Source organism: Grus americana, chromosome 5 (genome assembly GCF_028858705.1).
Source record: "Grus americana isolate bGruAme1 chromosome 5, bGruAme1.mat, whole genome shotgun sequence".
NCBI classification, from domain to species: domain Eukaryota; kingdom Metazoa; phylum Chordata; class Aves; order Gruiformes; family Gruidae; genus Grus; species Grus americana.
In genome coordinates, this window is record NC_072856.1 from 45,045,522 (window position 1) to 45,070,524 (window position 25,003).

The 25,003-nt window shown below is 38.0% G+C and overlaps 1 protein-coding gene across 8 annotated transcripts in view; it reads left to right on the forward strand.

Annotated features, from left to right (window-relative positions):
- The window catches only part of YLPM1 (YLP motif containing 1), a 51,683-nt gene extending 27,165 nt beyond the window's left edge, over positions 1–24,518 (forward strand). For 5 of the 8 annotated variants that reach the window (XM_054828364.1, XM_054828365.1, XM_054828366.1 and 2 more), the window contains 5 exons: positions 832–918; positions 3,935–3,986; positions 9,175–9,305; positions 11,094–11,273; positions 11,643–24,518. In XM_054828364.1, the coding sequence (XP_054684339.1) occupies positions 832–918; positions 3,935–3,986; positions 9,175–9,305; positions 11,094–11,240 (417 nt within the window). In that variant the 3' untranslated portion in view covers positions 11,241–11,273; positions 11,643–24,518. The other 3 variants (XR_008577439.1, XR_008577440.1, XM_054828368.1) reach the window with 2 other exon arrangements.
- The last annotated feature ends 485 nt before the right edge of the window (positions 24,519–25,003 follow it).

The following is a 25,003-nucleotide window of genomic DNA, read 5'->3' on the forward strand; positions in this document are numbered from 1 at the left end:
GCATGTTGCTGTCAGAACAGCTCTTGCTATGGCCATAGAAACTGGTGAACTCCTGAAGTAGGAAGAGAATGTACTCTTGGCAGTTTGTTATTTTTGAATCTCCAAAGTCTTTGTATCAGAAAATAGTAATCTTTAAGAGGACAGCAAAAGGCTCAGCTCTCAAGTAGACTCAGAGGAGAGCACATTTGGGATTTACTCTCTGTGCATCAAGGTTTTAGTAATGGTATGAAGGACTATACCTAACTGGAGAGTTTTAGGTATTCCACAGTATACATATGAATCCCCATTAGAGATGTGCCCCACAAAGTATTCCATTAGATGGGTGGGGTTAAATGTATGTCTTAAAGCACCCATTTTCTTTATTATATTAATCTCTGTGGTTATTATTCTTCACTGTGATATTTAAATACATAAAAGATAAAGGCTTGATAGAGATGTTCTATGCAGAGCATGCCATTCCAGTGGTGTATAAATGGCAAGTTTAAGATCTTTTTCTGAGATTTCAAGTTTTGAAATGTGATTGTGTGGGAAGCAAGAGAAGTATCTTACTGTTACAGATACTGGTAGCACAAAGAACGCATGTGAAGGAAGAGAATAGACGATTGCTATTTTCTCACACAGTTTGTTCACTCTGTAGCTAAAAGAGAACCTGCTTCTGAGAGAAGCCAAAATGGAGCCAGTATTAATATATATTGCATTATCATACTTCCCAAGACAAATCCTTTCTTTCCTCTTCTGTTTGAACTTGGAATCTTCTACTTACTCTGCTAAAAAGATAATACTTAGAAGTCAAGCAGTGCCTTGTAAGTCTGCGCTTGTATTTTGGAACAGGTGGAGATGGAGGATTTTGATGCAAATATTGAAGACCAGAAAGAAGAAGTCAAGAAGGATACAGCAGAGGAGGAAGAAAGTGAACTGGTAGGAGACACATCAGCCATCTTTAACAAAATGTTTGTTAATGTGTCTGAGGAAGAATCTCAGTCTTACAAATGCCAACCCATTGCCATTCTTAGCAGTGTGATCTTAACACACACACTTCTAGTCGTTTGTTCCTTAAACATTTCTAGGAGAACTTTAATGTTAAATCTTATTATTCCTAACTGATTTTTTTTTCTAAAGAATCTGTGAGTATATGCCACAAACAGTATTATCAGTGGAGCGTGGCAACATGCTGCTTACAGACATTTATAAATTGCAGTACACTATAGCGCTGTCTTCCAGATTATCTAAGAATTACACTAAGTGGAGGGATGTGAAAAATGAGCAAAGATTAATTTAGCTTATTTGTTTTCACGTGTCTAAAGAACTCTTCTCGACTGTCACAGTACATGGCAACAGTTATGAAGAAGAATGCTTTCTCTGCCAAGGCTTGCTGACTTTGTCAGTAGGTATTTCCAGCATGAGGGGTTAGGTCTCTTGGATAAATGAAGGTTAGAGAATTGCCCTGAGCACTGGTGGTTTTAGGTATGCATTTAAAAGGCTACGGAAGGCTTCCTAATGTAACTTCTTGGTATGTGTTGGAGCTGCAGCTGGTCAGTGCTTGATGAGTTGAATGTGTCAAACCCTGGTTCCCACAACCAAGCAGTTAAACTCCAATAAACAGGAAGTAACCAAAAATGTCTGACATGAGCAAAATCCTTTTTCTTGATGGAAATTTTTGTTTCCTCAGGAGCGGCAGTTTAGAAAGCAGTTGAAATACAGAATTAAAAAAAAAAAAGTTTAGGAAGAGTGGATTTTAATAAACATCTGGTTTTTGCAACATGACTCATTTATTCTCTTTACTAAATTATCCTTTGGCACAGAGTATGAGACTGCATAAAGTGTGGTTAGAACATTTCAAAGACACATCCATGTTTACAAAAATATGGCTGCTAGTCTCATTTCTTGGGAATGAGCTATATCTAGAAGAGAAAGTCGTCTTTAGCTTTTGAGCCATCTCTGCATAAATGTGTGTGTATGTGTGTGTTTATGGGCTCTGGGGAGTGTCCTAATGTACAGCACATATAACAATACCCTTTTCTTCATGAGACAAGGAGAAAGCTTGGTGGCTAAAATTATGCAAATTATTAATAACTAAAAGTAATCTACATATAAGAATGTTTTCTATTCAGATTCACAAGAGATGAAAAATAGCAAAGAATTATCTGCTCTATGTAATCTCTGCTATTCAGTCACATGGCTAATCTCAGAGGGAGGTACGTCAGACAGAAAGGTGGAGCACTACACTGTATTTGGTATCTTGTTGCCTTCTTGAGAGCAGTTGGTAAGAGTTCTTCATTTTGCTGCATTTAATCCTGTGGAAAAAGAGAGGTCTGAAGCCTCTGCCATCTGGCAGATGTCCTTGAAATATCCAACTGCCTTGAATCAAAGGATGAAGTCTGAATCTTTTCTTATCCTATCTGAGGACCGGGATATTGTACAGATTCAGCACACAATAGGCCATTTCACACCATCAAAGTCACTCCTTTGTTGCTATTATCAACTCCCATAGGGTTGTTTGTAGCATTCAGTTAATTCTTGTTTTTCTGTGCTTGATGGTATGAATTATGGATGGATTTAACTTAGTGTTCTCACAAGTGTATCACACATCTCTTTGTTCAATACAGGCTTCTAGCTGTGGTGTAAACTTTCTGAGCAAATTTTAATGTGCAACTGGGTTTAAAAGTCTAAATGTACATATATACATGAAGTTTGTTTATTTGTTACAAGGGAGTATTGCAGCACAAACTGTATTAGTTTGTATTAATTACAGACTTGATTAAAAACAATAAGATAATCTCAAGTCACTGATATATGCTTGATAGGAAAAAGGTCTTTCAAGGATTTTGGAAGAGCAGTGCTGAACATAATTAAAAACGGTGTAGCTCTCTGGAATAGTACACCCTGATTTAGTAACCCTTAGCATTAACAAATACATGTATGTGTTTACTACAGTGGAGGCAACTTATAAATAGAGCAGGAAAGAGGTTAGTATAATAAAACTGGTCTATGGATTGTTTGTTTTCTTGTTGAAATCTTCTAGAGTAGATTAAATGATGAAAAATCATTCTTAAAATAATGAAATTCTCACTGGGGTTCCATTTCACTACGTTGAGCTTTTTATATGATTGCAGAGAAACATAAGTAAGTTTTATACCAAACCTGAACAGCTGAAAAGAGTTATAAGGCGTTGCTTAGTAAGGATTTATTTGTCCAAGTGTATAAAATGAAAAGATATCTAAAATAAATACATTTTTGGCAAATTTAATATAATTATGCTCATTTGCAAGGAATAAACTGGCTAAAAATCATTACATGTAAAACGTATGATGACATTATTTGTAGGGAAAAAATGTTTTAAAAGAATTGTTGAACTAAGAGGGTTATTTTAAAATAATGCTTAAATCTTAGTGGTTCAGCAGATACTCTCATTTAAAGTAAAAAAAAAAAATTGTTTAGTTGTGGACTAACCACTTCCAATAATTTAGTATGTCCCTTCGAAAGGGTTATTAAGTGAAGCTTATGTGTAGTAAATCTGGGAATACATTCTTAAAAGCTTATGGCTACGGTAACCTTTTCATGTGTGTTTGTAAAGCTTTGAATATTCTTTATGCCTGATAAGTTGTGTTGCACTGACTTTGCCACCGGGGATAATATAATGTAGTAACTGTTCACGCAGCACCATTGCTGTCTGTTAAACTCATTCCGGAGTTCTGTGTTTGCAGAGGGCAGCACTCTTGTAACGATTTGCAAGGGCTGCTAAAATCACTGAATGGGAAGTGGATGCAGAAGTTCTGAAATACTGAGTAATTTGTTTCCTTCATCTGATAACAAGAATTGTGCCTTACAAAAAGAAATACCTTAAGCTCCCATTATAATGCTGTTTCCAGTTCAAAAGTGATATGCATGTGTGTCTCTCTCTAATCCTCCGAGCTTCTCTCTGTGTATGATTTAGGGTTACATTCCGAAAAGCAAATGGGAGATGGACACTTCTGAGGCAAAGCTAGGTGGGTATTTATTTTTTCCTGTTTCTTATAGTTGGTATCTGATGATGTTTGCAAAACATGAATTTCCATTTTTACTGTGCCTCCTTACCAAAGACAAATAAATGTATTGATCTCATACACATGTCTGAAACTGGAAAAGCATCTTTACAAAAAAGAAATTTGTCTTCTGCCAGAGGCAAGGGAGTTATGACTTTCTAACCATCACTGTTTTATATACTCATTAACTGTTTTTCCATCCATTCAAGGAAAATACTTTGTCTTAGAATTTGAAAAAAGCAGTATTTCTATTCTTTATTCATCTCTTCTGTATTACAAAAAGCAAAGAGTCAACTTACATTGCACTGCATTCTTGTTTGTACTGCATACCTTTTTTCAAGCCTAAATGTCATCAGTAACTTCTTACTTTCTTGGAGACATGCCTAGTAGCTAACTGTATTGAAGATGTTTCTCGCTTTCCAAAATTGACATGTGTGAGGAAAAGTAGTGCCACGCTTTGAAGTTGATTCTGAATGATTAGGCCTTGATGTATCTTTTCAACAACTTGGGTATTGAAAAGTCAGTTTGTTGCACTTTTCAGTTCCAGGAGAGTACTAGAATTATTCATAGTAGGGTGCAAGATGGACTTTCCAGGAGCACAAGGGCACTATTTTTGGTGCACTTTTTGTTCGGCTTAGTGCTGCTGGTTGTGTTAGATGTAAGTGCTAATATTAGGATTCTGTCAAAAGCAACTTCCAGGCTGAAATGCATGCACCATGGCTATGGTGGAAGGTGTACACATTGAAAGGCGTTTCTAGTCATTACAATCGGTTGTGGAGTTTTTTTACTGAACACTAATGGTTATAAGTGAAGATTTTTATCAATGCAATCTGCATAAAACTGCTTCTGTCATGTCTGTGAGAAGTCACAAATACCTGAATGGGATGCAGCATGTCTTTAACACTTTGAGGTTTGCTTCTGCATGTGTGGTACAGCCCTGTGTATCATTACTTTTCAATAACCAAAATCACAATTGCACCGTAGAAGTAGTGTTAGAAGTTCTGGCTTACATAAAGCAGCCTTTCATTTTTTGCTGTTAACTGTTTAGCTGCACCATCTCTTCTGCTGCTGTGCTCTCTTTTAAGTCATTTAAATATTTGTGGAATATATTGACGTGGCACCTGCAGCATGACTGGAGGAGCCTTTTATTCAATGATTCTAGCGTATCAAAGAGCCAGGCAGTTAGACAGAATTAATTCAAGATTGCTCTGCATTTTTGTTTATAAGAGTTGATTGTTTTAATATCTTAAGATTCTTTCTTAAGTTTAGAATGATTTATTTCCCCAATTATGTATGAAATCGTAGTACTGGAAAACTGCATTGTTGAAGAATGCTCTGATACTTTGTTTTGTGTTCCAAATAACGTACTTCTTTCAATACTGAGTAGTAGGAACAGATGCGCTGCGCTGCTTATGGTGAACCTTAAGTCATCCCGTGCGTTTTACAAATACCACAGGAGTCCAGAGTGTCTTCTAAAAATATTTAAGTTTTATGTGTAATTCCTAGCAATGTGGAGACTGTGCAACAGAAATTTACAGATAGCTTTCAAAATTTACCTCTGTCATAAAATACTGCTAACGAATAGAAGTGAAGAACTGTGGTGCGTTTCTTTTTGTATGAAAACTCCATAATATAAAACACAGGATTTGTATATGGTCTCCACTGAAATGTAAAATGGGGAGCAAGCAGCAGAATCAATTTTATGCTAAAGTTAGTTACCTGCAAGGCTGTTGCAATAATCCTTTAACAATCAAACTCCATTAACAAACTGAATGTTAGCATGCCGCAAGACACAGATACAGGTGCTGAGAAGGTCTTTCTATTAAATCTGTATTCACAATTTTACTTTTATAACTATCCTCTAGATCCATTTTTATAAATATATAGAACTATAGATTAAAAGTAAATTCTGACAGAACACATGCTATTAAAAGGCCAGCCATTCCTATGTAATGAATGCTGTTTCTGTGAAATGTTGCTTTGCAAGGGCAGACAACTTCTAGCTCAAGGTATGCATTGTGAGTACTGGCAGTCCGTGAGTAAGAATTATTATATTTAATTCACAATAAGACTTTGTTGTAGATGACCAATTAATTATTTCCTTTAAAGCATGTAAACTGTGGTGTGCATTTGGTATTCCAAAGTTGAGTTATTTCCTGGGAGCTGGCCTGCCCATTAGGTTTATTGCATTAGTCCCGGAGGGCACACGTTTGCAGAAGTGATATAAGTGCAGAATCCAAAACCAATGCTGTAAGTCTTGATTTGCTTTTTTGTTTTCTTTCTGAGTAGATGTTGTTACAGGAAAGCACAATAAGGTCTTACTGATTGTAATAAGCCTCAGAAAAGGTTTGAAGAGTTTGAGTTCTTTAGCTGCAACACTGACTTGTGACAATCGCCATACCGTATGCCCCAGAGCTCTTGCTTTAGTTCAGATTTATTTTGGCAGCAGTGATGCATTCCTCCAAGTATGTGTGTGGTATATCATTTCCTTATGTGTTGTGAGTGCACAGCCACATTTTTATGCTAAAGTCTGATCACTGGTCTGTCTCAGTGCATTGTGCATATGGGTTCTTCTATTTAAATTTACAGAAATGGACTCACACTTTTAAAATTTGACTATATTCGAAGTGTTTAGTGCAATACTCTCTTTCAAAGTGCGGCTTAGTGGCATGTTCTTTTAGGAGAGGAAAAGTGAGCTCTGGCATAGCTGAAGTTTTGATACCACTGTAAAATTTGCTCTAGAATGCAAATAACATTTTACATAAAACTTTGCGGCTCTTGTATAAGAAGGGCAAAAATGTAGCTGATCAATTTGAAGGAGCTAATTAAGTCAATTACTTTCAGATGCTTTATTATTAAAATGCTAAAGGTGAGTTTTTAAGTTTTGTGGGTTTTCAGAAATGCCTCTGCTTCATTGTTTTTAAACTTGAAATGGTAAAATGATGTTTGATAGCTTAACACTAATCATCTGTCATAAATATTCATGAGCACCATTGTTACAAAATGACACCTTGTCTCATTTTCAGAAAAGAATATTCTGATATAATGCTCTGTGATAGGCTTTTGACACTTCTGTAGCATCTACTGCATGGCACATGTACCTTGAACCACGATAGTATGGATGGAAGCAGATCCCTCTGGAAAGGCAATCCAACCTCAAACATGGAAGGAGATAACATATTTTAAAATAAGTTCTGTGTAGCAGTAACAAAAAGGGACCAAGGGGAACCTCATACTCTGAACATCTCCTGAACTCCTCTATTGATATTTGAGAGTTAACACATTTCTTGGTGATGTTTTCAATCAGTCTGTGTGCAGCAGGGAGTGGGAGACTGAACTCTTCCTTCACATTGGTAAGGAGATGAGCTCACATCATAGCGTGTTGCCTTCCAACAGGAATATGTCTGTGTGCAGATACTTGCTGACAGAGAGCTCCTGAATTTTCAGTTCTTCATGTTCCTAAATGCTCCTCAGTGTGTTTGCTCTCTTTTCCAATGTCATTTTTTCTGGAAACCCTTATAGCACGAACAATCTGCGCTGATTGATCTGAGAGTAATACTGAGGAATAGTGCGAGTACATTATGTGCTGGAGTAACAGAGGAATATTATATAAATCAATTTTGTTTTTTAGAGGGAGTGCCATCTTTCTGTGGAGATTGAGCTTCAAATTTGGCAGATTTAACTTAGAGCAAAAGAAGAACCTTAACCGAATCATGTAACAAGATATGTAACAGATACAAATATTCTGCAGAGTTTTCATAATTTTTGGCTTTTTTTAAAAGGCAGAGGGGGATTAAAATGGTTTCTTAGAAGAAATTCTATATCTATTCCAGGGAAATGGGGCAAAGCTGGAATCTTTTTAAAAATTTTAGTTGTATGAGTGAGGAATTACTTCATTAGTTTATGGCATTTAAATTATACTAGCATGTCTACTTCACCATTGCCTCACATTATCTCCGTTGTTGCTCTTTTTTCTCCCATATTAAGTAAAAAAACCTCATCTCTGAACTGAGCTTCTTTAATTACATACCTTTTGAACATCCTCTTCTGCTATCCAGAAAATATGCTGCCTTGTATTTGGTTTATTTCAGAGGCCTCTTGTGGGTGAATTTAAGTACATCAGTGACTTCTGAAACAATGTTACTGACATCACTGGAAATGGTTTATAGAATATAACTGCCAAACTTAGTATTCCTTCTGCATATACTTAATTGTTGGCTTATAAAATGGTACCATACATAAACAGAAGTACTAGGATTTCCTTTGACTCATAAAGCCGTTTTTCATTTTCATGCATTGTTGTTCGTAATCTTACAATGAATACTTCATCTCTTCTCCAAAAGCAGTTTGCCACATAATTTCAAGAAGGTGTTGTTTTTTCACTGAAAATAGGTGTCCAAAGAGGAATAAAATTTTAGAACCTAGGAATGGAATTGTTTCTCCTCATACCTTGTCGGTTCAATAAGAAAAAGAAGAAAATGATGACTGTTGGACAAACGTACTGCTCAAATATTCGTGACTGACCTCTTACACCATGAAACGCAAGATTCTGACATAATTTTTTTTCCAGTCCTGGAAGATTTTTTTGAGTATGTTTTCCTTGTGGGGAGAGAAAAAGAAAGGGAGGGAATCAGTGTTTCCAAGGAGCTTTTTATTTAGCAGAAACAATATCTCAAAAACTTGTCTTTGATGCATTAAATTATACGATCGTCACTTGTTCCCTCATACTGCATGCATGCCATGTTTGACACAGTAGTAAACCTCAAATATGGGAAAAACGCTACAGCTTTAGTATTGTGTTCAAATACAGAACAGGTGGATTTGTGGTTCTTAGCTATCGGTGGCTATATTGTACATGTGAGGACAGTCTCCATACGGTATGAACATCCAGAAGAGCAAGCTTTTCTCCTTCATACAAATAACAAGACGGAGTGTTATTGCCACATGGTTAATGTGAAAGATCAATAAAACTTGAAAATGGTGTTGAGTCTTCTCTAGTTTATTTCAACTCTCATCATTGCACCTGTCAAGACAAGCTGGATGTACAAGTTCTGCTGCTTATTCTTTTGAAAACTTTTCCACTCTCGTCTTGTTTGTGTGAATAATAGAAAAAAAATCATCTTTAACTCCGAGGCTCTGTGTTTGTTCTCAGACAAGCTGGATGGTTTGCGGACTGGCACTAAAAGGAAACGTGACTGGGAAGCAATTGCCAGCAGAATGGAAGATTATCTACAGCTTCCAGATGACTATGATACACGTGCTTCTGAACCTGGAAAGAAAAGGGTAATACATTTTCAAATGACTTACTCTTCATATATGACCATTTAACGGTCTCTGTGAAAAAGAGTTCGTATCAAGTCATTCAGTGTCTATGATTATGGCAGTTTCACTGACTCACTTTTCATTTTGCTGTCCCGTTAGATTCTGTAAGAGAATATTCTTGAGAGTAGGATCTTCCAGAGGTAAACAGATTAATTATAATGAAGTAAGGAGTTGTAGATAATAAAGATTAACTATGCATGGCATGGCTTTTAAGATTGAGAATGGAATCATGTCCCATTTCTTGCTGGGGGAGATGATGCACTTTGTTTCAGAGCAACCCATAGAGTCCTTTTCTTATGCTGTATGTTTTGTGACAAGTGTGATATACAGCACAGATTCCAAGACAAGATCATGATTTTATTGAGCTATTTTTTTGTTAGGTTTTGTAATAAGTAGGCAGAGAAACAGTACACTTATGTTCAAAAAGAATCAGCTGAGGAAAGTATCAGCTTTGTAGGTTTAACATTAATTAAGTCTTGTAGACATTACCTGCTGCATATACCTTGCATAAAGCTTCGGAGATGATGTATAAGAAGTTGGCTTCAACCACTTTATGTGTAGTTCTGGTCTGAACACAAAGTGCTGTATCTTCAAATGTGAAAAACGGGAAAAAATCATAGAGGAAGATGAAAGAGAGGTAATAGGAAGAGGTAATGCTTTTTTTTTTTTTTTTTTTTTCTTTCTCCAAAATAGATCACCTTTTGCCACTAGAAGTAATTTGAGTTAACTGTTGGTGTTTGGGCTTTGTTTTGTTCTGTAATGTCAAATAGAAAGCGTGGGTAGCACTGGACAGCATGCATGAGAGAAATGGAGATACTAAGGCATTGACAGAGGAAGTGATGGTGAAAGAAAGCAGGCATTGTTTATCGGTGGGAATGTCTGGGGAAATCCAGGTAGAACGTGGAATAGGGAGGTGCCGGCAGAAAGGTGATAAGGCTATGTCCCCAAGGAACAAATCAGCCTGAATGGGACTAATGAGTTAGGATGTCAAGGAAGAGCTCCTTCACTTTGTTTGTTCTTGTCCAGTGTGTTCCAGCTGAGTTTCTGGACTGTAGCCCTTCATCATCACCTCCCGCACTCCCTCCCATTGGTGTCTGGGTTTGTGGGTGAGGGAGTGACTGTGTATGTGAGAACAGGATGAATGCAAGTGATCTGCATGACCATGAAGGAGATGACTGCAGCTGTAAAGATGGGAGATAACAAATGCATGAAGAAGTTATTTAGTGTAAAGAAATAGTGGAAAGATTTCAATAGAAATCTGTCACAGAAGATAGAGAAGAAAACTGTCTCTCATTCGCTCATTTGTTGTTGACTTGCTCTTTAACACTGTCTTTCTGTAGTTTCATAGTCATCTTCTAGATGTTTCCATTGTGCAATTGAAAGACAGGTTGTACAGAAAATGAAGACACTGAACAAATCTTTTATAATTCTTCCTGCAGAAAGCATTGCTTTGAACAGAGAAATAATTGTAGTAATTACACTTCAGCTCTTAGAATTACAGCATTGAAATGGAAAAGGCTAATCATCTGTACCTTTCTTTTACTCCATGGAACACCTGGGATATTTAATTAAAAATAATGTAACCAGTGTAGTTTCAATCTTTACCCATCAGAAAACAAATTAATACTTACCTGCTTGAATGAAAATGAGTACAGATTAGAATTCTTGTACTCTTATCTGCAGTGAAAAGTCTAGACTTGTCTCAGGATTTCTTAAGAGATTATCCTACTGACAGTATGTTCTCCATAGGTGCGGTGGGCAGATCTAGAAGAAAAAAAAGATGCAGACAGGAAAAGGGCCATTGGGTTTGTTGTTGGACAAACAGATTGGGAGAAGATAACAGATGAAAGTGGTCATCTTGCTGAGAGAGCCCTCAACCGCACCAAGTATATATGAAAATGTGGTTAAATGGAATTTTGTGCCTTTAAGGTAAGTATTCAGACTTTCTGCATGTTTATAGCTTTGATGGGTTTTAGGGTTTTTTAAGAGTTGAGTTTGCAGTTCATGTCATTGTTAGAGTTCTCCCAGGGAAGATTATTTGATTTGGAGCCTTGTATAATAGGTGTCAGCTGTGCCCATGTCAATGTGCACCCTCCTGTACAGCATCTAAAAATAAAAGGAGAAGGATTGTCAGCTATCAGTCTCCAAACTGTAATAACAGGAAGATTGTTTTCATTAAAAGAGTAGTTTAGCTGTGTGCCTAGTCCTGTCTAGTTCAGATTTTGCTTACTATATCTTAACTCTGACCACATTAATTGCTGTTTTACTTGGTGTAACAAACTTTTCCTTTCTTTGCAGGCCATTTGCTCTGAGAAGTGAACCAAGGTGTCATGAGCATCTTGCATGGGTCATGTCACTCCCACCTTCACAGTTTTTCTTTGTTACTTTAGTTTCAGCAATTTTCTTGAGATATTGGCAGATAACCAGTGCCCTCAAAAAACAAACAAACAAAAAAACAACCACCAACGAATCCCACTGCTCCTAAGTGAGAGAGACAGTTTACTTTTTAATATTTTCGGAGGGGAGGGAGGGGGAGGGCCAGTAGTTTTAGCTGCTGTTTGTGGGATAAAGTGGAAGGATTAGACAGACGTTACCTCCACTGTACTGTCACAGAATGTTTATCACCTTTGCTTTGTGGCCGTTCTCGTTTTATACTGTATGTACCTTGTAGCTTATTGTATTAGGAAGCAGAACAATAAATTTCACTATAAACTCGGTGTTCTTGGTGGACCGTATAGCATGGCTTTTGTTTGACATTTTAAATGTGGTCTGTGTTCACATGATGACAGTGCTCAGAACTGTCCTTCCCTGGAAGAGGTGCTGTGCTCATATTATGGAATGTGTCCTGTCTTCTAGGTTTGTCACCTGCTCTTCTTATAGACGGCTCCATGAAGGCCCCAGGTTTGCTGGCCTTTAGGAGTCATAGCATTCTTGCTCTTCCTGGAGAGCAGAAACAGTCATTATTTTTTGGATCGTAGTTTATCAGTTATGTCAAATTTCCATTACTACGTGAGTATAAATTTTGTTGGGTGGCTCTGAAATACTCAAGGTAGTAATGTATGAAAAACATTTCTCTAATGCTCAACTTGAAAACAGGTACTACAGAGTACTCTAGAGGGCAGTCAAGAAAATCCATTTTGGTCTTACTATGTCTTTTAGTCAACACCGATCCCTATCAGGGTATTTCATTCCATTCATAAGTCTACTGTCTCATAGAGAAACACCATTAAAAGAAGCAACAAAGACCAGAAGTTATATCCTTCTACTCCTTTAATAAATGTGTTTAGCTTGCTAAAAAAGATAAATGAATACCAGTTCACACTATTAAAAGTGGTACAGATTCTTCATAGATGCTGGTATATCACCTCTGCACCTTTCTTTTGTCCTCTCAGGTTTTGAAGCAAATGCCTTGTGTTAACAATGTTGTAACCAGGCAGGGTGTTTAAATCCAAAAATAATTGCTGTTTTAGTGGTCAATTGAATTTTTCCTCCTGATCTTTCTGAGGGAAGAAAACAAAGTCCTGAATTTCCTTCTCTGCTATTCTTGGTTGCTCTGCTGAGTGATTACATTGCGTTTTGCATCTAGGTTGGTAAATCAACTAGTTGTGGTGCAGTGATAGTTTATGCTGTTAAAGGAGAGCTATGGTGCTAATGGACGGGTTAGTTTGCCATTCTGATGTTTTGGTTTATTGGATCTTTCTCAGCCTTGTCTGTGGTGCATGATTGAAAGCTCTTTGGTAAATGAGAGGAATAGCTGAACTTGTGTTATGCTTTGAGTGTGTTTTAATACAAGAAAATCAAGCTCCCTGAATGCAACGTTTCTAAAATGCAAGGTAATAAATATGCATTTTCTGTGTACACGTACTATTATGTGGCATATATACTTTCTTTTTTAAATGTTGCTAAGTACTCTTTGAATTCTGACAGAGTTGTTGACAAAGGGAAACTAAGTTAACAAAAAAATCAGTATTGTGTATTGCTGTGGAAATCAGGCAAGCTTCGCTTTGGAGAAGTTACTCTCTCAGGTACGTGTAAAATGGCTTTGAGTCTATCCTGAGTTGTCCCTAACAAAATTGGAGTTCTTGTGGCATGACATTGTTATGGGTAGATGCTGTTTCTTGACTTTTAAGAACTGGTAATGATTTTGTCTGTATTTTTGGTAATACACCTGATCCAGGTCCTTTTCTAACGTTTCCTTTCCAGGCTAAATAATATAGCTGGAGCATGCAAATGGATAGTGTGTGACAGAACTGCTTGTGTTGTTTACTGGTTTTAACAATTTTGAAAATTATTTTAGCAGATAACAACCAGAGGGGTCACACTGTTTATTCTGTGGTGCATGTAGAATTAAAGAGAGATGAGCAGAGAATACACATAGTTTTACTTTGAGAACAGAGAGAAAATGTATCAGTCTTCAAGTTTAGGGCAAAATTTCAGAAAACATCCTGCTGCAGACCGTTTGTCAGACTTTGATCAGAACAGGCTGAAGGGCTTGGGGGTTTGTTTGTTGTCGTTTTCCTGGTTCCCTGAAGTTCAGAACTTCTCCATTTCTGTAGTACAAAATATCATTCCATAATCTTTGCCATTTTTTTCAGTTGGTTTGAATGTTTAGCAGGCCAGTCTTCATCTGCTTGATGGAAGTGGCTCTCAAAGAAAATAATTTACGCCAGAACTACAACTTGTAACAGATTCTACCTACTCTCATCCTTCAGTGAATGAAGAAATCAAGATAAAAGGAAAAATACATCATTGCTGCTGACAGAACTGAGAATAGCTAGGTAGGGCCATGCTTGGTTTATAGTCAGAGGTTGGTGATCAGTGATTTCATTTTTGTCTGGAAAATCCTGCACTACAGAATCCATAAGTTTTGATCCTGATTTAGTTCTTACTCATCATCTGCTCACTGATATTGGCAGTAGAGTCTTTCACAGCACTGAACAGAAAGAATACCCGTTTTCATTGATGGCTAAACAGGAAAACATGCATCCAGTGCTTGTGGATAATGATCCATCTTTGACCATGCATGCAATTGTGTTAACTCCTAAGTTGGACTGTTTCTGTGCAGTGCATCACATTTAAAAACAACTCTGAAAAAATCATAAGCTGCTACCTCTTGAGCAAGGTTGACTACTAAAACGGTATTTTCTGTGAATTACAATTTCTTATGGTTCTTCAGTCTTTCTCAAGACTGTCTGCTTTTTTAAGAATGTTGAAACTACGTGTCTCATGGGAGAAGTAGATGTGCTTTTTGTAAGGGAACGTGCAACCTAAGATATGCTGCTGCTGCTATGTGAATAGAGCTTAGTTGTCATCTTCGGTCATCTTGTGTTTTACTGTAGGATTGCTTATTAAGCATGATGGTCTGACTGTGGTATGAAAGTGAAAATATAGCATAGAATATTACATCGGTTCTGGAAATGTCATGGTTTTCTTTTTCTTAAATGTTTACATCAACATAAACACCTTACGTTATTAGTTCCCAGTCTTTAGAATGGAAGAATTGGTGTTGGTACAAGTCAGACTTTCACTTTTCACCCATCAGGTTGGGTCTGGTATTTTTTGGACTTTGCTTCAGTCATCTTTGCGAACCCCATCCATTAATTGTTCCTTGCCTGTCTGTTGGTAAACAAAATACATCACTGTTATTGTTGTAAGGTGTGGTTTTAACTATTTTCTGAAGCCTTTTAATCTCTGAACAACCATTTAAATACCATTGAGATCCTGAGTAAGATTTCAGTAGTGGCTTTTATGAGAGGATTGAATTGGAAAAGTAGAGTTGTAATATTACACTGAAACAAATATATTAACCTACCCCCAAAAAGCCCACATCTAATCCAATTGAATAGTTAAAAATTATGAAGAATCATGATTTGCAAGTCACATTAGAAAGAACGCTTCCTGCAGAAGAATAGTCTGTCACTAGTGTGCTTTTAAATGAGAGAAAACATGACCTCGCCAGCCAAAATCAGATTTTCCCAATTTGAGATTTCAACATCATTGGAACACTCTGAGAATCCTTTCCAAAAGAATGAAGTAATTCAGCCTCTGGGACAGCTTTTTGCCACCTAAACCAATTTATTGTTACCAGAAGAAAAAAAATTCTTTGTCCATTTATTTAATGCAGCTGTCATGGTGAATCGTTTCATGCCTTTCGGACACAATTTCCCTTAGAAGATTGTGCCATTTTATTTTTAATATTGCTGCCACAAAATTTTTGAAACCGATATGATACTGGGCAGACCTCAGGACTTGGAAGAAAATGTGGTTGATCTGGATTGGAGGCAAATTGTGCTTTTTTGCTATGAAGTTCTTAATTTGTCTACCAACCCGCAGCTGACCATGAGTTTACTGAACTGAAACCCAGGAACTCTCTTGGAGTATTGTAACTTGGCGTGTGTGGACTGGAAAGGGGAAGCAGTACTGAGTTTTCTTTGCCTGTGGAACATTCACATGGTCTGCATCCTCAGGAAGCCAAATACTCAGGGGTACAGGGTTCATTTTTATTATGCCTCTCTTTGTTATTTAATGTTTCCCAGATTGCTTCTGGAGAATGAGGTCTTAATACTGAACTTGAGGCCCACTGATGACTTGGGATCAAACTGCACCAGGGCAACCTGCGTACTATGAGATAGTGTATTTGAGGAGCAGAGGTGGCCATCTCAACTGACATCTGCACGTTTGCAGCATGAACTATAAGTGGGTAAAAAGAAATTCAAGTTCTTAGAATGTGGTGGTGTAAGACTGATTGTACTTAGTTTTCTTATAATAGGAGAAATGAGAACAGAAATTTCCTAGAACTTAAAATATGAATGGCCCAATTCTCTTTCTATTTTGAGTCTCTAGGGCAATCATCTTTGTTCTCTCATAAAACTTGAATCAAAGTTGTTTTCTCCTGCTCATCCATTCCTACAGGTCTGAGTCAGAATCCTGCAACCAACTAAAGGAATGCTGAGAAACTCTTATAATTTCTGCTCAAGATTAATCACTTTTTTCTTCATGGTGAAACTGTTTTGTTTCATTCTTAGCAGTGGAGTGCTCCAGCAATTGTGATCCCTCTTTCTACCACTGCCACATTTGCGTGGTACTGGATCTGCAGTCTGGAGCCTTAAATCTTCCTCATGCATGTAGCTTGGAAAATTGGTAATGACAGTATTTCATTCGGGTGGATTATCACTTTCTAGCTGATTAATACTGTTTGGAAGCAGAATGTGCTCTTTTATTCATGGTTTTGCTTAAACCAGGTAAGCGCAGGTACTGTTACCAAACAAAAAGCTACTGGAAATGGAGAGACGAAGGAGTTTTGAAGTCACTTATGTTTTCCATTCTGTGTTGGGTTTCTAGTCAGGAGGCTCTGGTGTCTTTCAGTTATAGGATTTAAGATTTGAATATGTAAAACCTTAAAGCTGCCTGGGTGGGAATGGCACAGTTTGGGGTTTTTTCTAATATTTTTCAGACTTGTGGAACTCTTAGATGGAATCTCTTTGGGAGGGGAGTCCCTTCCCCTAGGCATTGTGCTCTGGAGCGTCAGTCATTCAAGTACTTCTCCATACTGCTTCCCTTGTATGGGCGTACAGGGACAAAGTTTGTTTCTGTAACTGGTTGATACACGTGTATAAATGGATGTTCAGCTTTACACAAGAAATTTCTGATGCTCTCTATTAGGATGGCATCTGAACTGTCTGCTGTGACCAGTATATTCATATATGAAGTTGCCGTGTTTGAACAGTTAGTGCTCCCGGGGGAATACATGGAGAATGCAAGGCTGTTACCGCTTCACCAGTCTCTGTGATGTTGCTATATTTGGAGAGAAATTATAATTGCAGTGCTCATTGGAAGAAGGAAAAAAAAAAAAAAGAGAGAAGTGAAAGCTCTCTATCTAAATGAAGAAAAAACAAAAAAGGAAAAATGGGAATTCGGTTAGTTTAATTATCTGAGCTGGAATCTGTCTTGTGTGGCTAGAATGTGCTAGCAATGCCACTGTCTGAGGTGTCTGCTTTAGCAACTGGCTGCATATATATTTGTGGAGGAGAATCTGAAATTAATACCTAACACTTTTTGTCTGCAGGTCAAAAGTATAGTTGAGCAAGCTGATTTGGAAAGCAGTTCATCTTGAAAAAAGCCTGTTAAGGGTGATTTGAAAGTACTTTTTAATTCTCTTTAAAACCACAAGCCATTAACAGATTACATGTAAAATGAAACATTGCCCTCCCCAAAAAAAAAGAAAAAAAATAGAAGCATCTTTCAAAACCTAAGATTTCTTCTGTTTAAATCTTGTAGGATGTTACTTTTCTTCTCCAGGGATTAGCACAGAAAGGGAACAGAGCTGCAGTTCTTCCTTGCTTCAAAGTGTAAATGGCCTTAAAATGCAAAAACCTAAATACTTGTTTTGACAGGTAGGTAATACAGACGATTACTGTAATTTGGCACTACACCACATGTGGATGACAAGGTATCTTAAGCAGCATTTTTTAAATATCTTTTTATTCTGTTTTGGTAAGACCGATGCAGATAGCAATAAAAGTTTTGTTTGACCACCTTTGCTGATGCAGGTGCTAGCCTTTGCATATGTAGCTTCTGGTTTTTGAGAATACTGTACTACTGTTTGAAGCATGGAAAACACAGCTTTACTGGCAAACACCTACGTTGTTTCAACTTACTCATCTGTGGATGCTCAGAACTCTTGTGCAAGCGATGAATCTTTACTTCTATTCTTTGAGGTATTTGGTTTTCCATTTCCTTTGAACTGAAGTTGCCAAATTCTTTTCTTTGAAGACAGTGTGGACAGATTAACTTGTCTGGTAGCAGATTTCATTGTACTCTTCAATTAGAGTCACACAGAAATCAAGATTTTTCAGGTAATGACAACCAGATGTCACTAAAGCTTTGATTTCATGTTAAGATTAAATTGGAGAAAAAACAAAGGCTTGAAATTGTTTCCACTATAATTAAATTTTTGTGGTTTCATATTGCCTGATACAGTTTTAAACCATTAACTTTTACTTCATGAAAGAAAAATTCACCACTTTTCTATGGAAAAAATTTCTGTGGATTAACATTGCACTGTTGTGTGGCGTATCACTTGCAGTCCACAGTCAAGATTTTGCACTCCATTGAACCTATGTGCTGCAGAAATATGGAACAAGATCTTGCTTTAAGGAGAGGCATCAAAATTCAGTGGTCTTTTTCTATCCTGCTAAAAAGGTTGACAACTGCTGACATCTAATGGAAAACAGGATTTAACTTGCTAGTAGCTGCTTTTGAGTTGTAGAGTCTTTAAATATATTGTAGCAAGAAATAATTCTGAAGCCTTCCAAGGCTTCTTACTGAATCTTTTGCTTATTTTTCTTCGTTCCAAGAGGGGAAAAAAAGGATAAATATCCAAACCAAAGCAGTAAAGGTACTTCTGATAGAAGAACCTGCTAATTTCACTCCGGCTAAGAAATCTTAGTAGTTCAGCTTGATCAGAGACGCTACAGAGATATCTCACAAAGAAATGTACTTGAAGCTCTACTGTGAATGGTTCAAACAGGTTTGTGCAATGTATGATATGATTACTGCACAATTTGCAGTAGGTACTTAATAGTAAAGGAGGAATGTCAATACCCTTATCCAAGGTGTTTACAATCTGCATATTCCTTTATTAGGAATATAATGATTTGTATCTCCTTTCCCTTCTCCCAGCAGGCAGAGAGAATCTGCTGTAATGCTGAAGGAGTGGCCCTGAAGTAAATTTGGGTATAAACTTCCTCATTTTTACTTAAAAGTCTGTCTGTTACAGCCTCATTTCAGTATATGTATTTCATATGTAGCTTGAGAATATTCAGGTAGCCTTTAAGCAATTTATGCACAAATCTATTGGGGAGAGACACTAACATGGTGAGTATGCTGCATTGCTGGTAGTATGCTAACAGTGCATGTCTGTTACCTCCTACTTGAAGGTCAAGTTGGAACAGAGTAAAAATCTGACTAAAAAGCTAGATTTACCTCAGTAAAACCAGAAGTAACTGTTTGGCTTTGGGTCAGTTTGGGGAACTGATAAAACCTGCCACTCTCAGTGATAAATATTTCTCTATCACCTCCTTTGTCAATTGTGTCCACTACTGGCTTGTAGAAGATTGTCTCAGTTCTGTGGATTTCCATCCTTCTCTTGGACTTCTCATTGACTTACAACATGCTACCTTGAAGGAGAGGACTATCTAGAAGTTAAGACTGGCACGATTTATGTTTTGCTAATGCTGACCATATGATGTTGTCACTTTGCACTCTGGTAGTTTCTTGGATTCTGCATCTAAATCTTAGTCTTGAATTTCATTTGAAAAGCCACTGTTGTCCAGAGGATTTTTCTCTGAAAAGCTGTTCTCCACGATGTACCCTGATGCAGCAGCATCCAGTGCTATCAGAGTTTTGGAGACAAGTTCCTCAGCAGTGTCTATAACAGCTGAGCAATCTTGTACAGATTGTCTTTCTCAAGGAGTATTGCAAAATTTCTCTCTTTGTTCAGACATCTCTTCTCAGCGTCTGACCTTTTTGTTGCTAAGTTCTGTTAGGAGAAAATAGGGGTGCTGTGTTCTTGTTCACAGACGGTTGTTTACCATTCCTAGTGAAACAGGACTTCAGAAATACACATTACTTATAAATCTGCACAATCGATGTGAGGTCCAGGGTTGGTGATGAGGCGACTGCATTTTTGCAGGAGTGTAATTTATGTATGTTCTTCATCTGGGTGTTTTTTATTCACAGAGGAACTGGTTGCAAATGTCATTGCCTTGAAAAATACTTTTTCTGCAGCAGTTCTGTGTCATCTCTAATTTCAATGAATGTTTTAAGTTGAAACTTTGGCGTATTAGTTCGTCCAGTTTAGGAGATTTACCTTTCTCAGATAAAGATGTATAGCTCATCTCTTGTAGTATGCATTGATTTTCCTTTTCTGGACTATTCTGGCATTTCCTTTTATCTTAATTTCTCCCTGGCTACGTGCATCAAGAGGAGATAGATCTATTTTCAACAGTGGAGGATACTTGTTAGCCTCGATGTACAGGGGAGACAAATAATGTACTTCTCTCCTTGTGATAATTAACATAATTGGGCATCTTTTTTTTCTGCATCTTCTAGCACAGGTCATACACAAATGTGTAATGCGCCTCATGTGTATTATATAGAACTTAAATGTGTGATGCTGAAATTGGTTTCCTTTACATTCAGTTCTTCAGCTGGATTAGTCCAGTCCAGCAGGGATTTAAGACCTGTACGTGGCCTCCAGAGCCTTCTGTGCTGCTGTTTTTCAAGTTTCAGTCTTTGCTGTGATTATTTTTTTTCCTCTGTGTCTCTGTCAAGTTGTGTAGACCTGGTGAGTACAGAGTTTGGTATGGCTGAATGTACAGGTGGAGTCTGTGTATTGTAGAAACACTGTTAACTTTCTGCAATATGTAGGTTGGTTGGGGTTTTTCTTAAATATTACTGTTTTCATTGTTTCCTACCTTTGATATATCAGCTGTGGAGAAGGAAGACCTCTGGAAATAATGGCACTAAAATTGCATTGAGTTTGAGTCATTAACATTATTAAAATATTTTACAAATACGTACCTGGTTGGCATCTTCCCTGGCAAAGAGGATATAAAGTAGCAGCAAAATCAAGACTGGACAGTATTCTAGGGAATTTTGGAAAGTATAAAAGGGTAGAAATACATTGCGAAAAAGTAAGAATTGGAATTCAGCATTCAGTCTCAGATTCCTTTTTTTTCTGACTTTCTAGCTGTGATAAAAGACAGGTTTTGAAAATAGGATAATATGTAAAATGTTGCTTTTGGTGATCACAGGGAAAAGAATGCTTGGTAGCAATTAGGCACCATTTTTTGACTTACACTGTTATCAACTGGCATTTTTTTGTTTGGCTGGGGTTTTTTTGCTGATGTCATTGTCACGGAGTTTGGTTTATTTTAAGAGCAGTTTTGCCTTTGGAAGCAGCAGCCTACCTCCAGCAGCGTCACTGACATGTTGCCCTTGAACCGTATGCACACAGGGATTCCGTCCTGCGCCCGGGATGCGTCTGAGCCAAGCTCTGAACAGTTAATGTGGAGCAGATAAGCCCTGTTACCAGAGAGGGAGTGGAACAAAGATGCATGTCTTCAGTGATGCTTCTCAGAAATCACCTTAACACTTCTCATAGACTAATTAACTTGAATTTTTATCTAGGGGTTTACCCGCATGAATCAGTCCTCTTCCATTTTTGCAGATGGGCTGGGGGGATGCAACATCTTAATGTGCGATAGTGGATGAATCACATGTAATTTTGAACTGTGGTGTGGATTCATGTGCTGGAGCACACTTAATGTCCAAAGCTACTCTACTGTCATATGTATTGATAACGTACTTGTGGGCTAAATCTTAACGGTGCAGAACTGAGTTGCCATGGCAGGGGGGTTTCCCAATGCTACAGTTCTGTTTAAATGTCTTACAGGGAAAACAGACATTGAAGAAGTGTCTGCATAAAACCTTCCTCCCTATTAATCTCAGTGCTCCTTTGTTTGTAGCAGGATTTAGGGCTATTCTATGTAGATCTTTCATATATAGGGCCTGATTTTTTTTTTTTTTTTTTGTAACACCATATTTACCTTGTCATTACTCCATTACTGCTACAGATTGCAGTTTTCTACCTGCCTGGTATCAGAGTTACATCTACAATACTTGCATTCATCTATCCTCTCTGTTGCCTTCTCCCCCAGCTCTCTTGTTATTTTGTACATCTGAGAATCCTTTCTCAGCTTTAGCTTCCAGCGTGCATTGTTGTGTTTTGGGTTTTTAACTTTATGGTTTATTTCCAGTGGAAAAAAGCCACTGAATGCCTCCAAACACATGGCCATCAATAATATACTGAATAAAGACAATTGAACCGGCACCAGAAGGCTTATAGGCGAAGCTTTGTGAGATGGTGAACTGAGGTTTGCAAACTGCTGAACTAGCAAGATCTGTGGATCACTGGAACATGTTGCAGGGATAGTGCAAGGGCCAGTAAACTTTTCTGAAAAGACTTTTGGGACATTACACACTGCTTTCAGGTGATGCCAGTGCTGTGCTCCCGAGGAACACCTTCCACACTGATTGTTTGCAAAGAGAGGAGCTGCTCTGCAAAGGATTGCTACTGCCGCTCGTTGCCAGAGACCAGCTTCTGTGGAAAGAAGAGCTGGATGGCTCTGAGGCCGATGGTTGGCTGTGGTTGACATAACAGGCCATACAGTAGTATTAAGAGAGGTAAGATCTCCTGATGGTAACTGCCAGTCTACTGACTGGGGCCTTAATATTCGTTATTTGTTAAGAAACAGCTCTTGAGAATTGAAATTAGGGTATTCCCGTGTAAATGTTGGCCTGTGATTCATGATGCAGTCAAAAGCTAAACTTGCTTTTGTGTAACCAGTAAATTTGGGAGCAAATGGTCACAGATGGGGATCTGAGTAAATTGATACCATGAGGCGGTGATGGACTTCACCATGAGTGTACTGATGCAGACAGGCTGGAGGCTGTTAGCAGGGAACAGGATGGCCACTGGTGTTCCCAAGTATGTAAAGGAAAGAAACTTGTATCTTTTTGTTTGAAATACGCAGTGCAGTTTTATGGAAGCAAGCTTCTAACAGCTCGGGAGAAAGAGGATTCTGTAGTTTTGTGTCAGCTATTCAGAAGTTCATGCGGCAACAATTTGTTCGGCACCAAACAGGTGCTCTGTGCTGTTGCAGTCTTCCCCATGGTATCTGCTCAGGAAACACTGGTCCAAAGATAATTCCTTCCAGTATGAGGTGGCCCATTCTAAAAAATGAAATGCAGTCATCTTTATGAGTCAGCCCAGGGTCTGCAAGGACTTTGTTTCCCTGATTGGTGTCACTGTTCAAATGCAGAAAGCATTGCCTGGTTACACTGCAGGTATGGAAGATGCTTCCACAAGCAAATCATAAAGTACAGTGTTGATAGACATGTCTCCAGTTAAGTGCTAGCACATGGGTGAGTATAGTGTTGTCACTCCTTTACATTTCAATAAATAATCAAAGCTCCGTGAAGTTCTTGAAGCAGAACATTTGTCACTGGATCAAACACCCCTGCCTTGGCTTGGCTTGTTAGAGCCTCGGGAAGCCAAGACCCTGTGCCACAAACACAGAGACCTTCACTGACTGGACCATTACTGAGATCATGTTTCCAGCTTCCAGATGCTGCCAGTTCCTGCAAAGATTGCTCCGGTCTTTTGGATAACATTGCTCATTAAAAGTTTAGTCAGAAACAGAGGTGAGATTGCTTTGAAGCTCAGGGGTTAGAAATAGCTGCAGAATAAATGGTCTGTTGGAAGTTGTGGCATAACGAAGACAACCACAGTGAAGGGTTTCACCTGAGCTCTGGCAGCAGCGGCAACTTGGGGTGCTGCACGGGGGCTTGCGCTCTACCCAGAGGCTCTTTGAAGAGTCCACTGCCAAGTAAAAAGCCCCTGGTGTTGTGTGCACGCTTGGAAGTGCTGCGCTATGGGCGCCATGCTGTGGGCATGGCCTTCCACGAACGGAACAACAAACTGAAAAATCTCTGGGCCGGCAGCTGTCAGAGCTGAGAAGACTTTGCTGCTGCTTGGCATAATACTCAGCTGCAGCCTGGGACATTTCTAAACATGAATAAATGATACTCTGTTTTATAATGATTGCTCAAGAAAAGAGAGCACTGTGGCTATTAAAAATACCATTTCTACAGCATTATCTTTTTGTAACTGTAGTTACTATTTCTAAAGTGTTTTATTTATAAACAGCCTTTGTAATTGTTTTTATGTGAATGCAGGTTGCACTGCCAGTCATGGGGACTCGGTAGACGCAGAAATGCGTAGGGCTGGCCTCACTTTTCCCTGGAGCATGAAGTCATGGTGTTTTCAAAAGTTGTCCTTACTTCTACTGTTTCTTACTTACAGACCTGGAAACTAGAAATGGAAAACAAGTACGTAAGCTGTTGATTATTTTGTGCTCGCTCTCTAAGAATCAAATGAGGATGAGTTTTATATAGAGATGTATAGATATGTATATACACATATATGTTGTCAGGTATTTCACTTAGTTTTTTAAAATAATACAAAGTATTTTTCTATAATTTCTGTTCTGTGTGTAAAGCTATGGATGGCATATACATGTTTTGGGAAATCCAGTAAAATATTTTCCTTGAAGTTTCAGGTTTTTTCCTCTATCTTGTATTTTCATACTCGCAGTTTTTCACTTCACCATTTGCTTTTAGCTGCTTATTTTCCATGATTGCAATAAGACAAAAAGATTGATCCTGTTGGGTGTACAGGCTGGCACTCCTAACAACCTTTGTTAATCTAGTAGAACAACTAGCGAGAAAGCAATAAAAGCCTGAGCAATAAACACCAGCAACATTTGGGCTCATGCCAGTTGGACTTAATGCTGTGTCATTAAGAGTTGCTTAGTAGGTAATGGGAAATAGCCACAGAAGTGTCTATAGTGCCCATTTTATTGAAATAGCAAAACCAAGAACGGTGTTTCACTCTAATGTACAAAGTGAAAATTGTCCTGTGAACTTCGAATCAAAAGCCTAGTGCTGAAAAACAAATTGCTAAATTTGGGAAGGCTATAGAAATACGGCAGAGGCTGACAGTAGGTTTGATTGCTTACTGTAAATATGCTGAA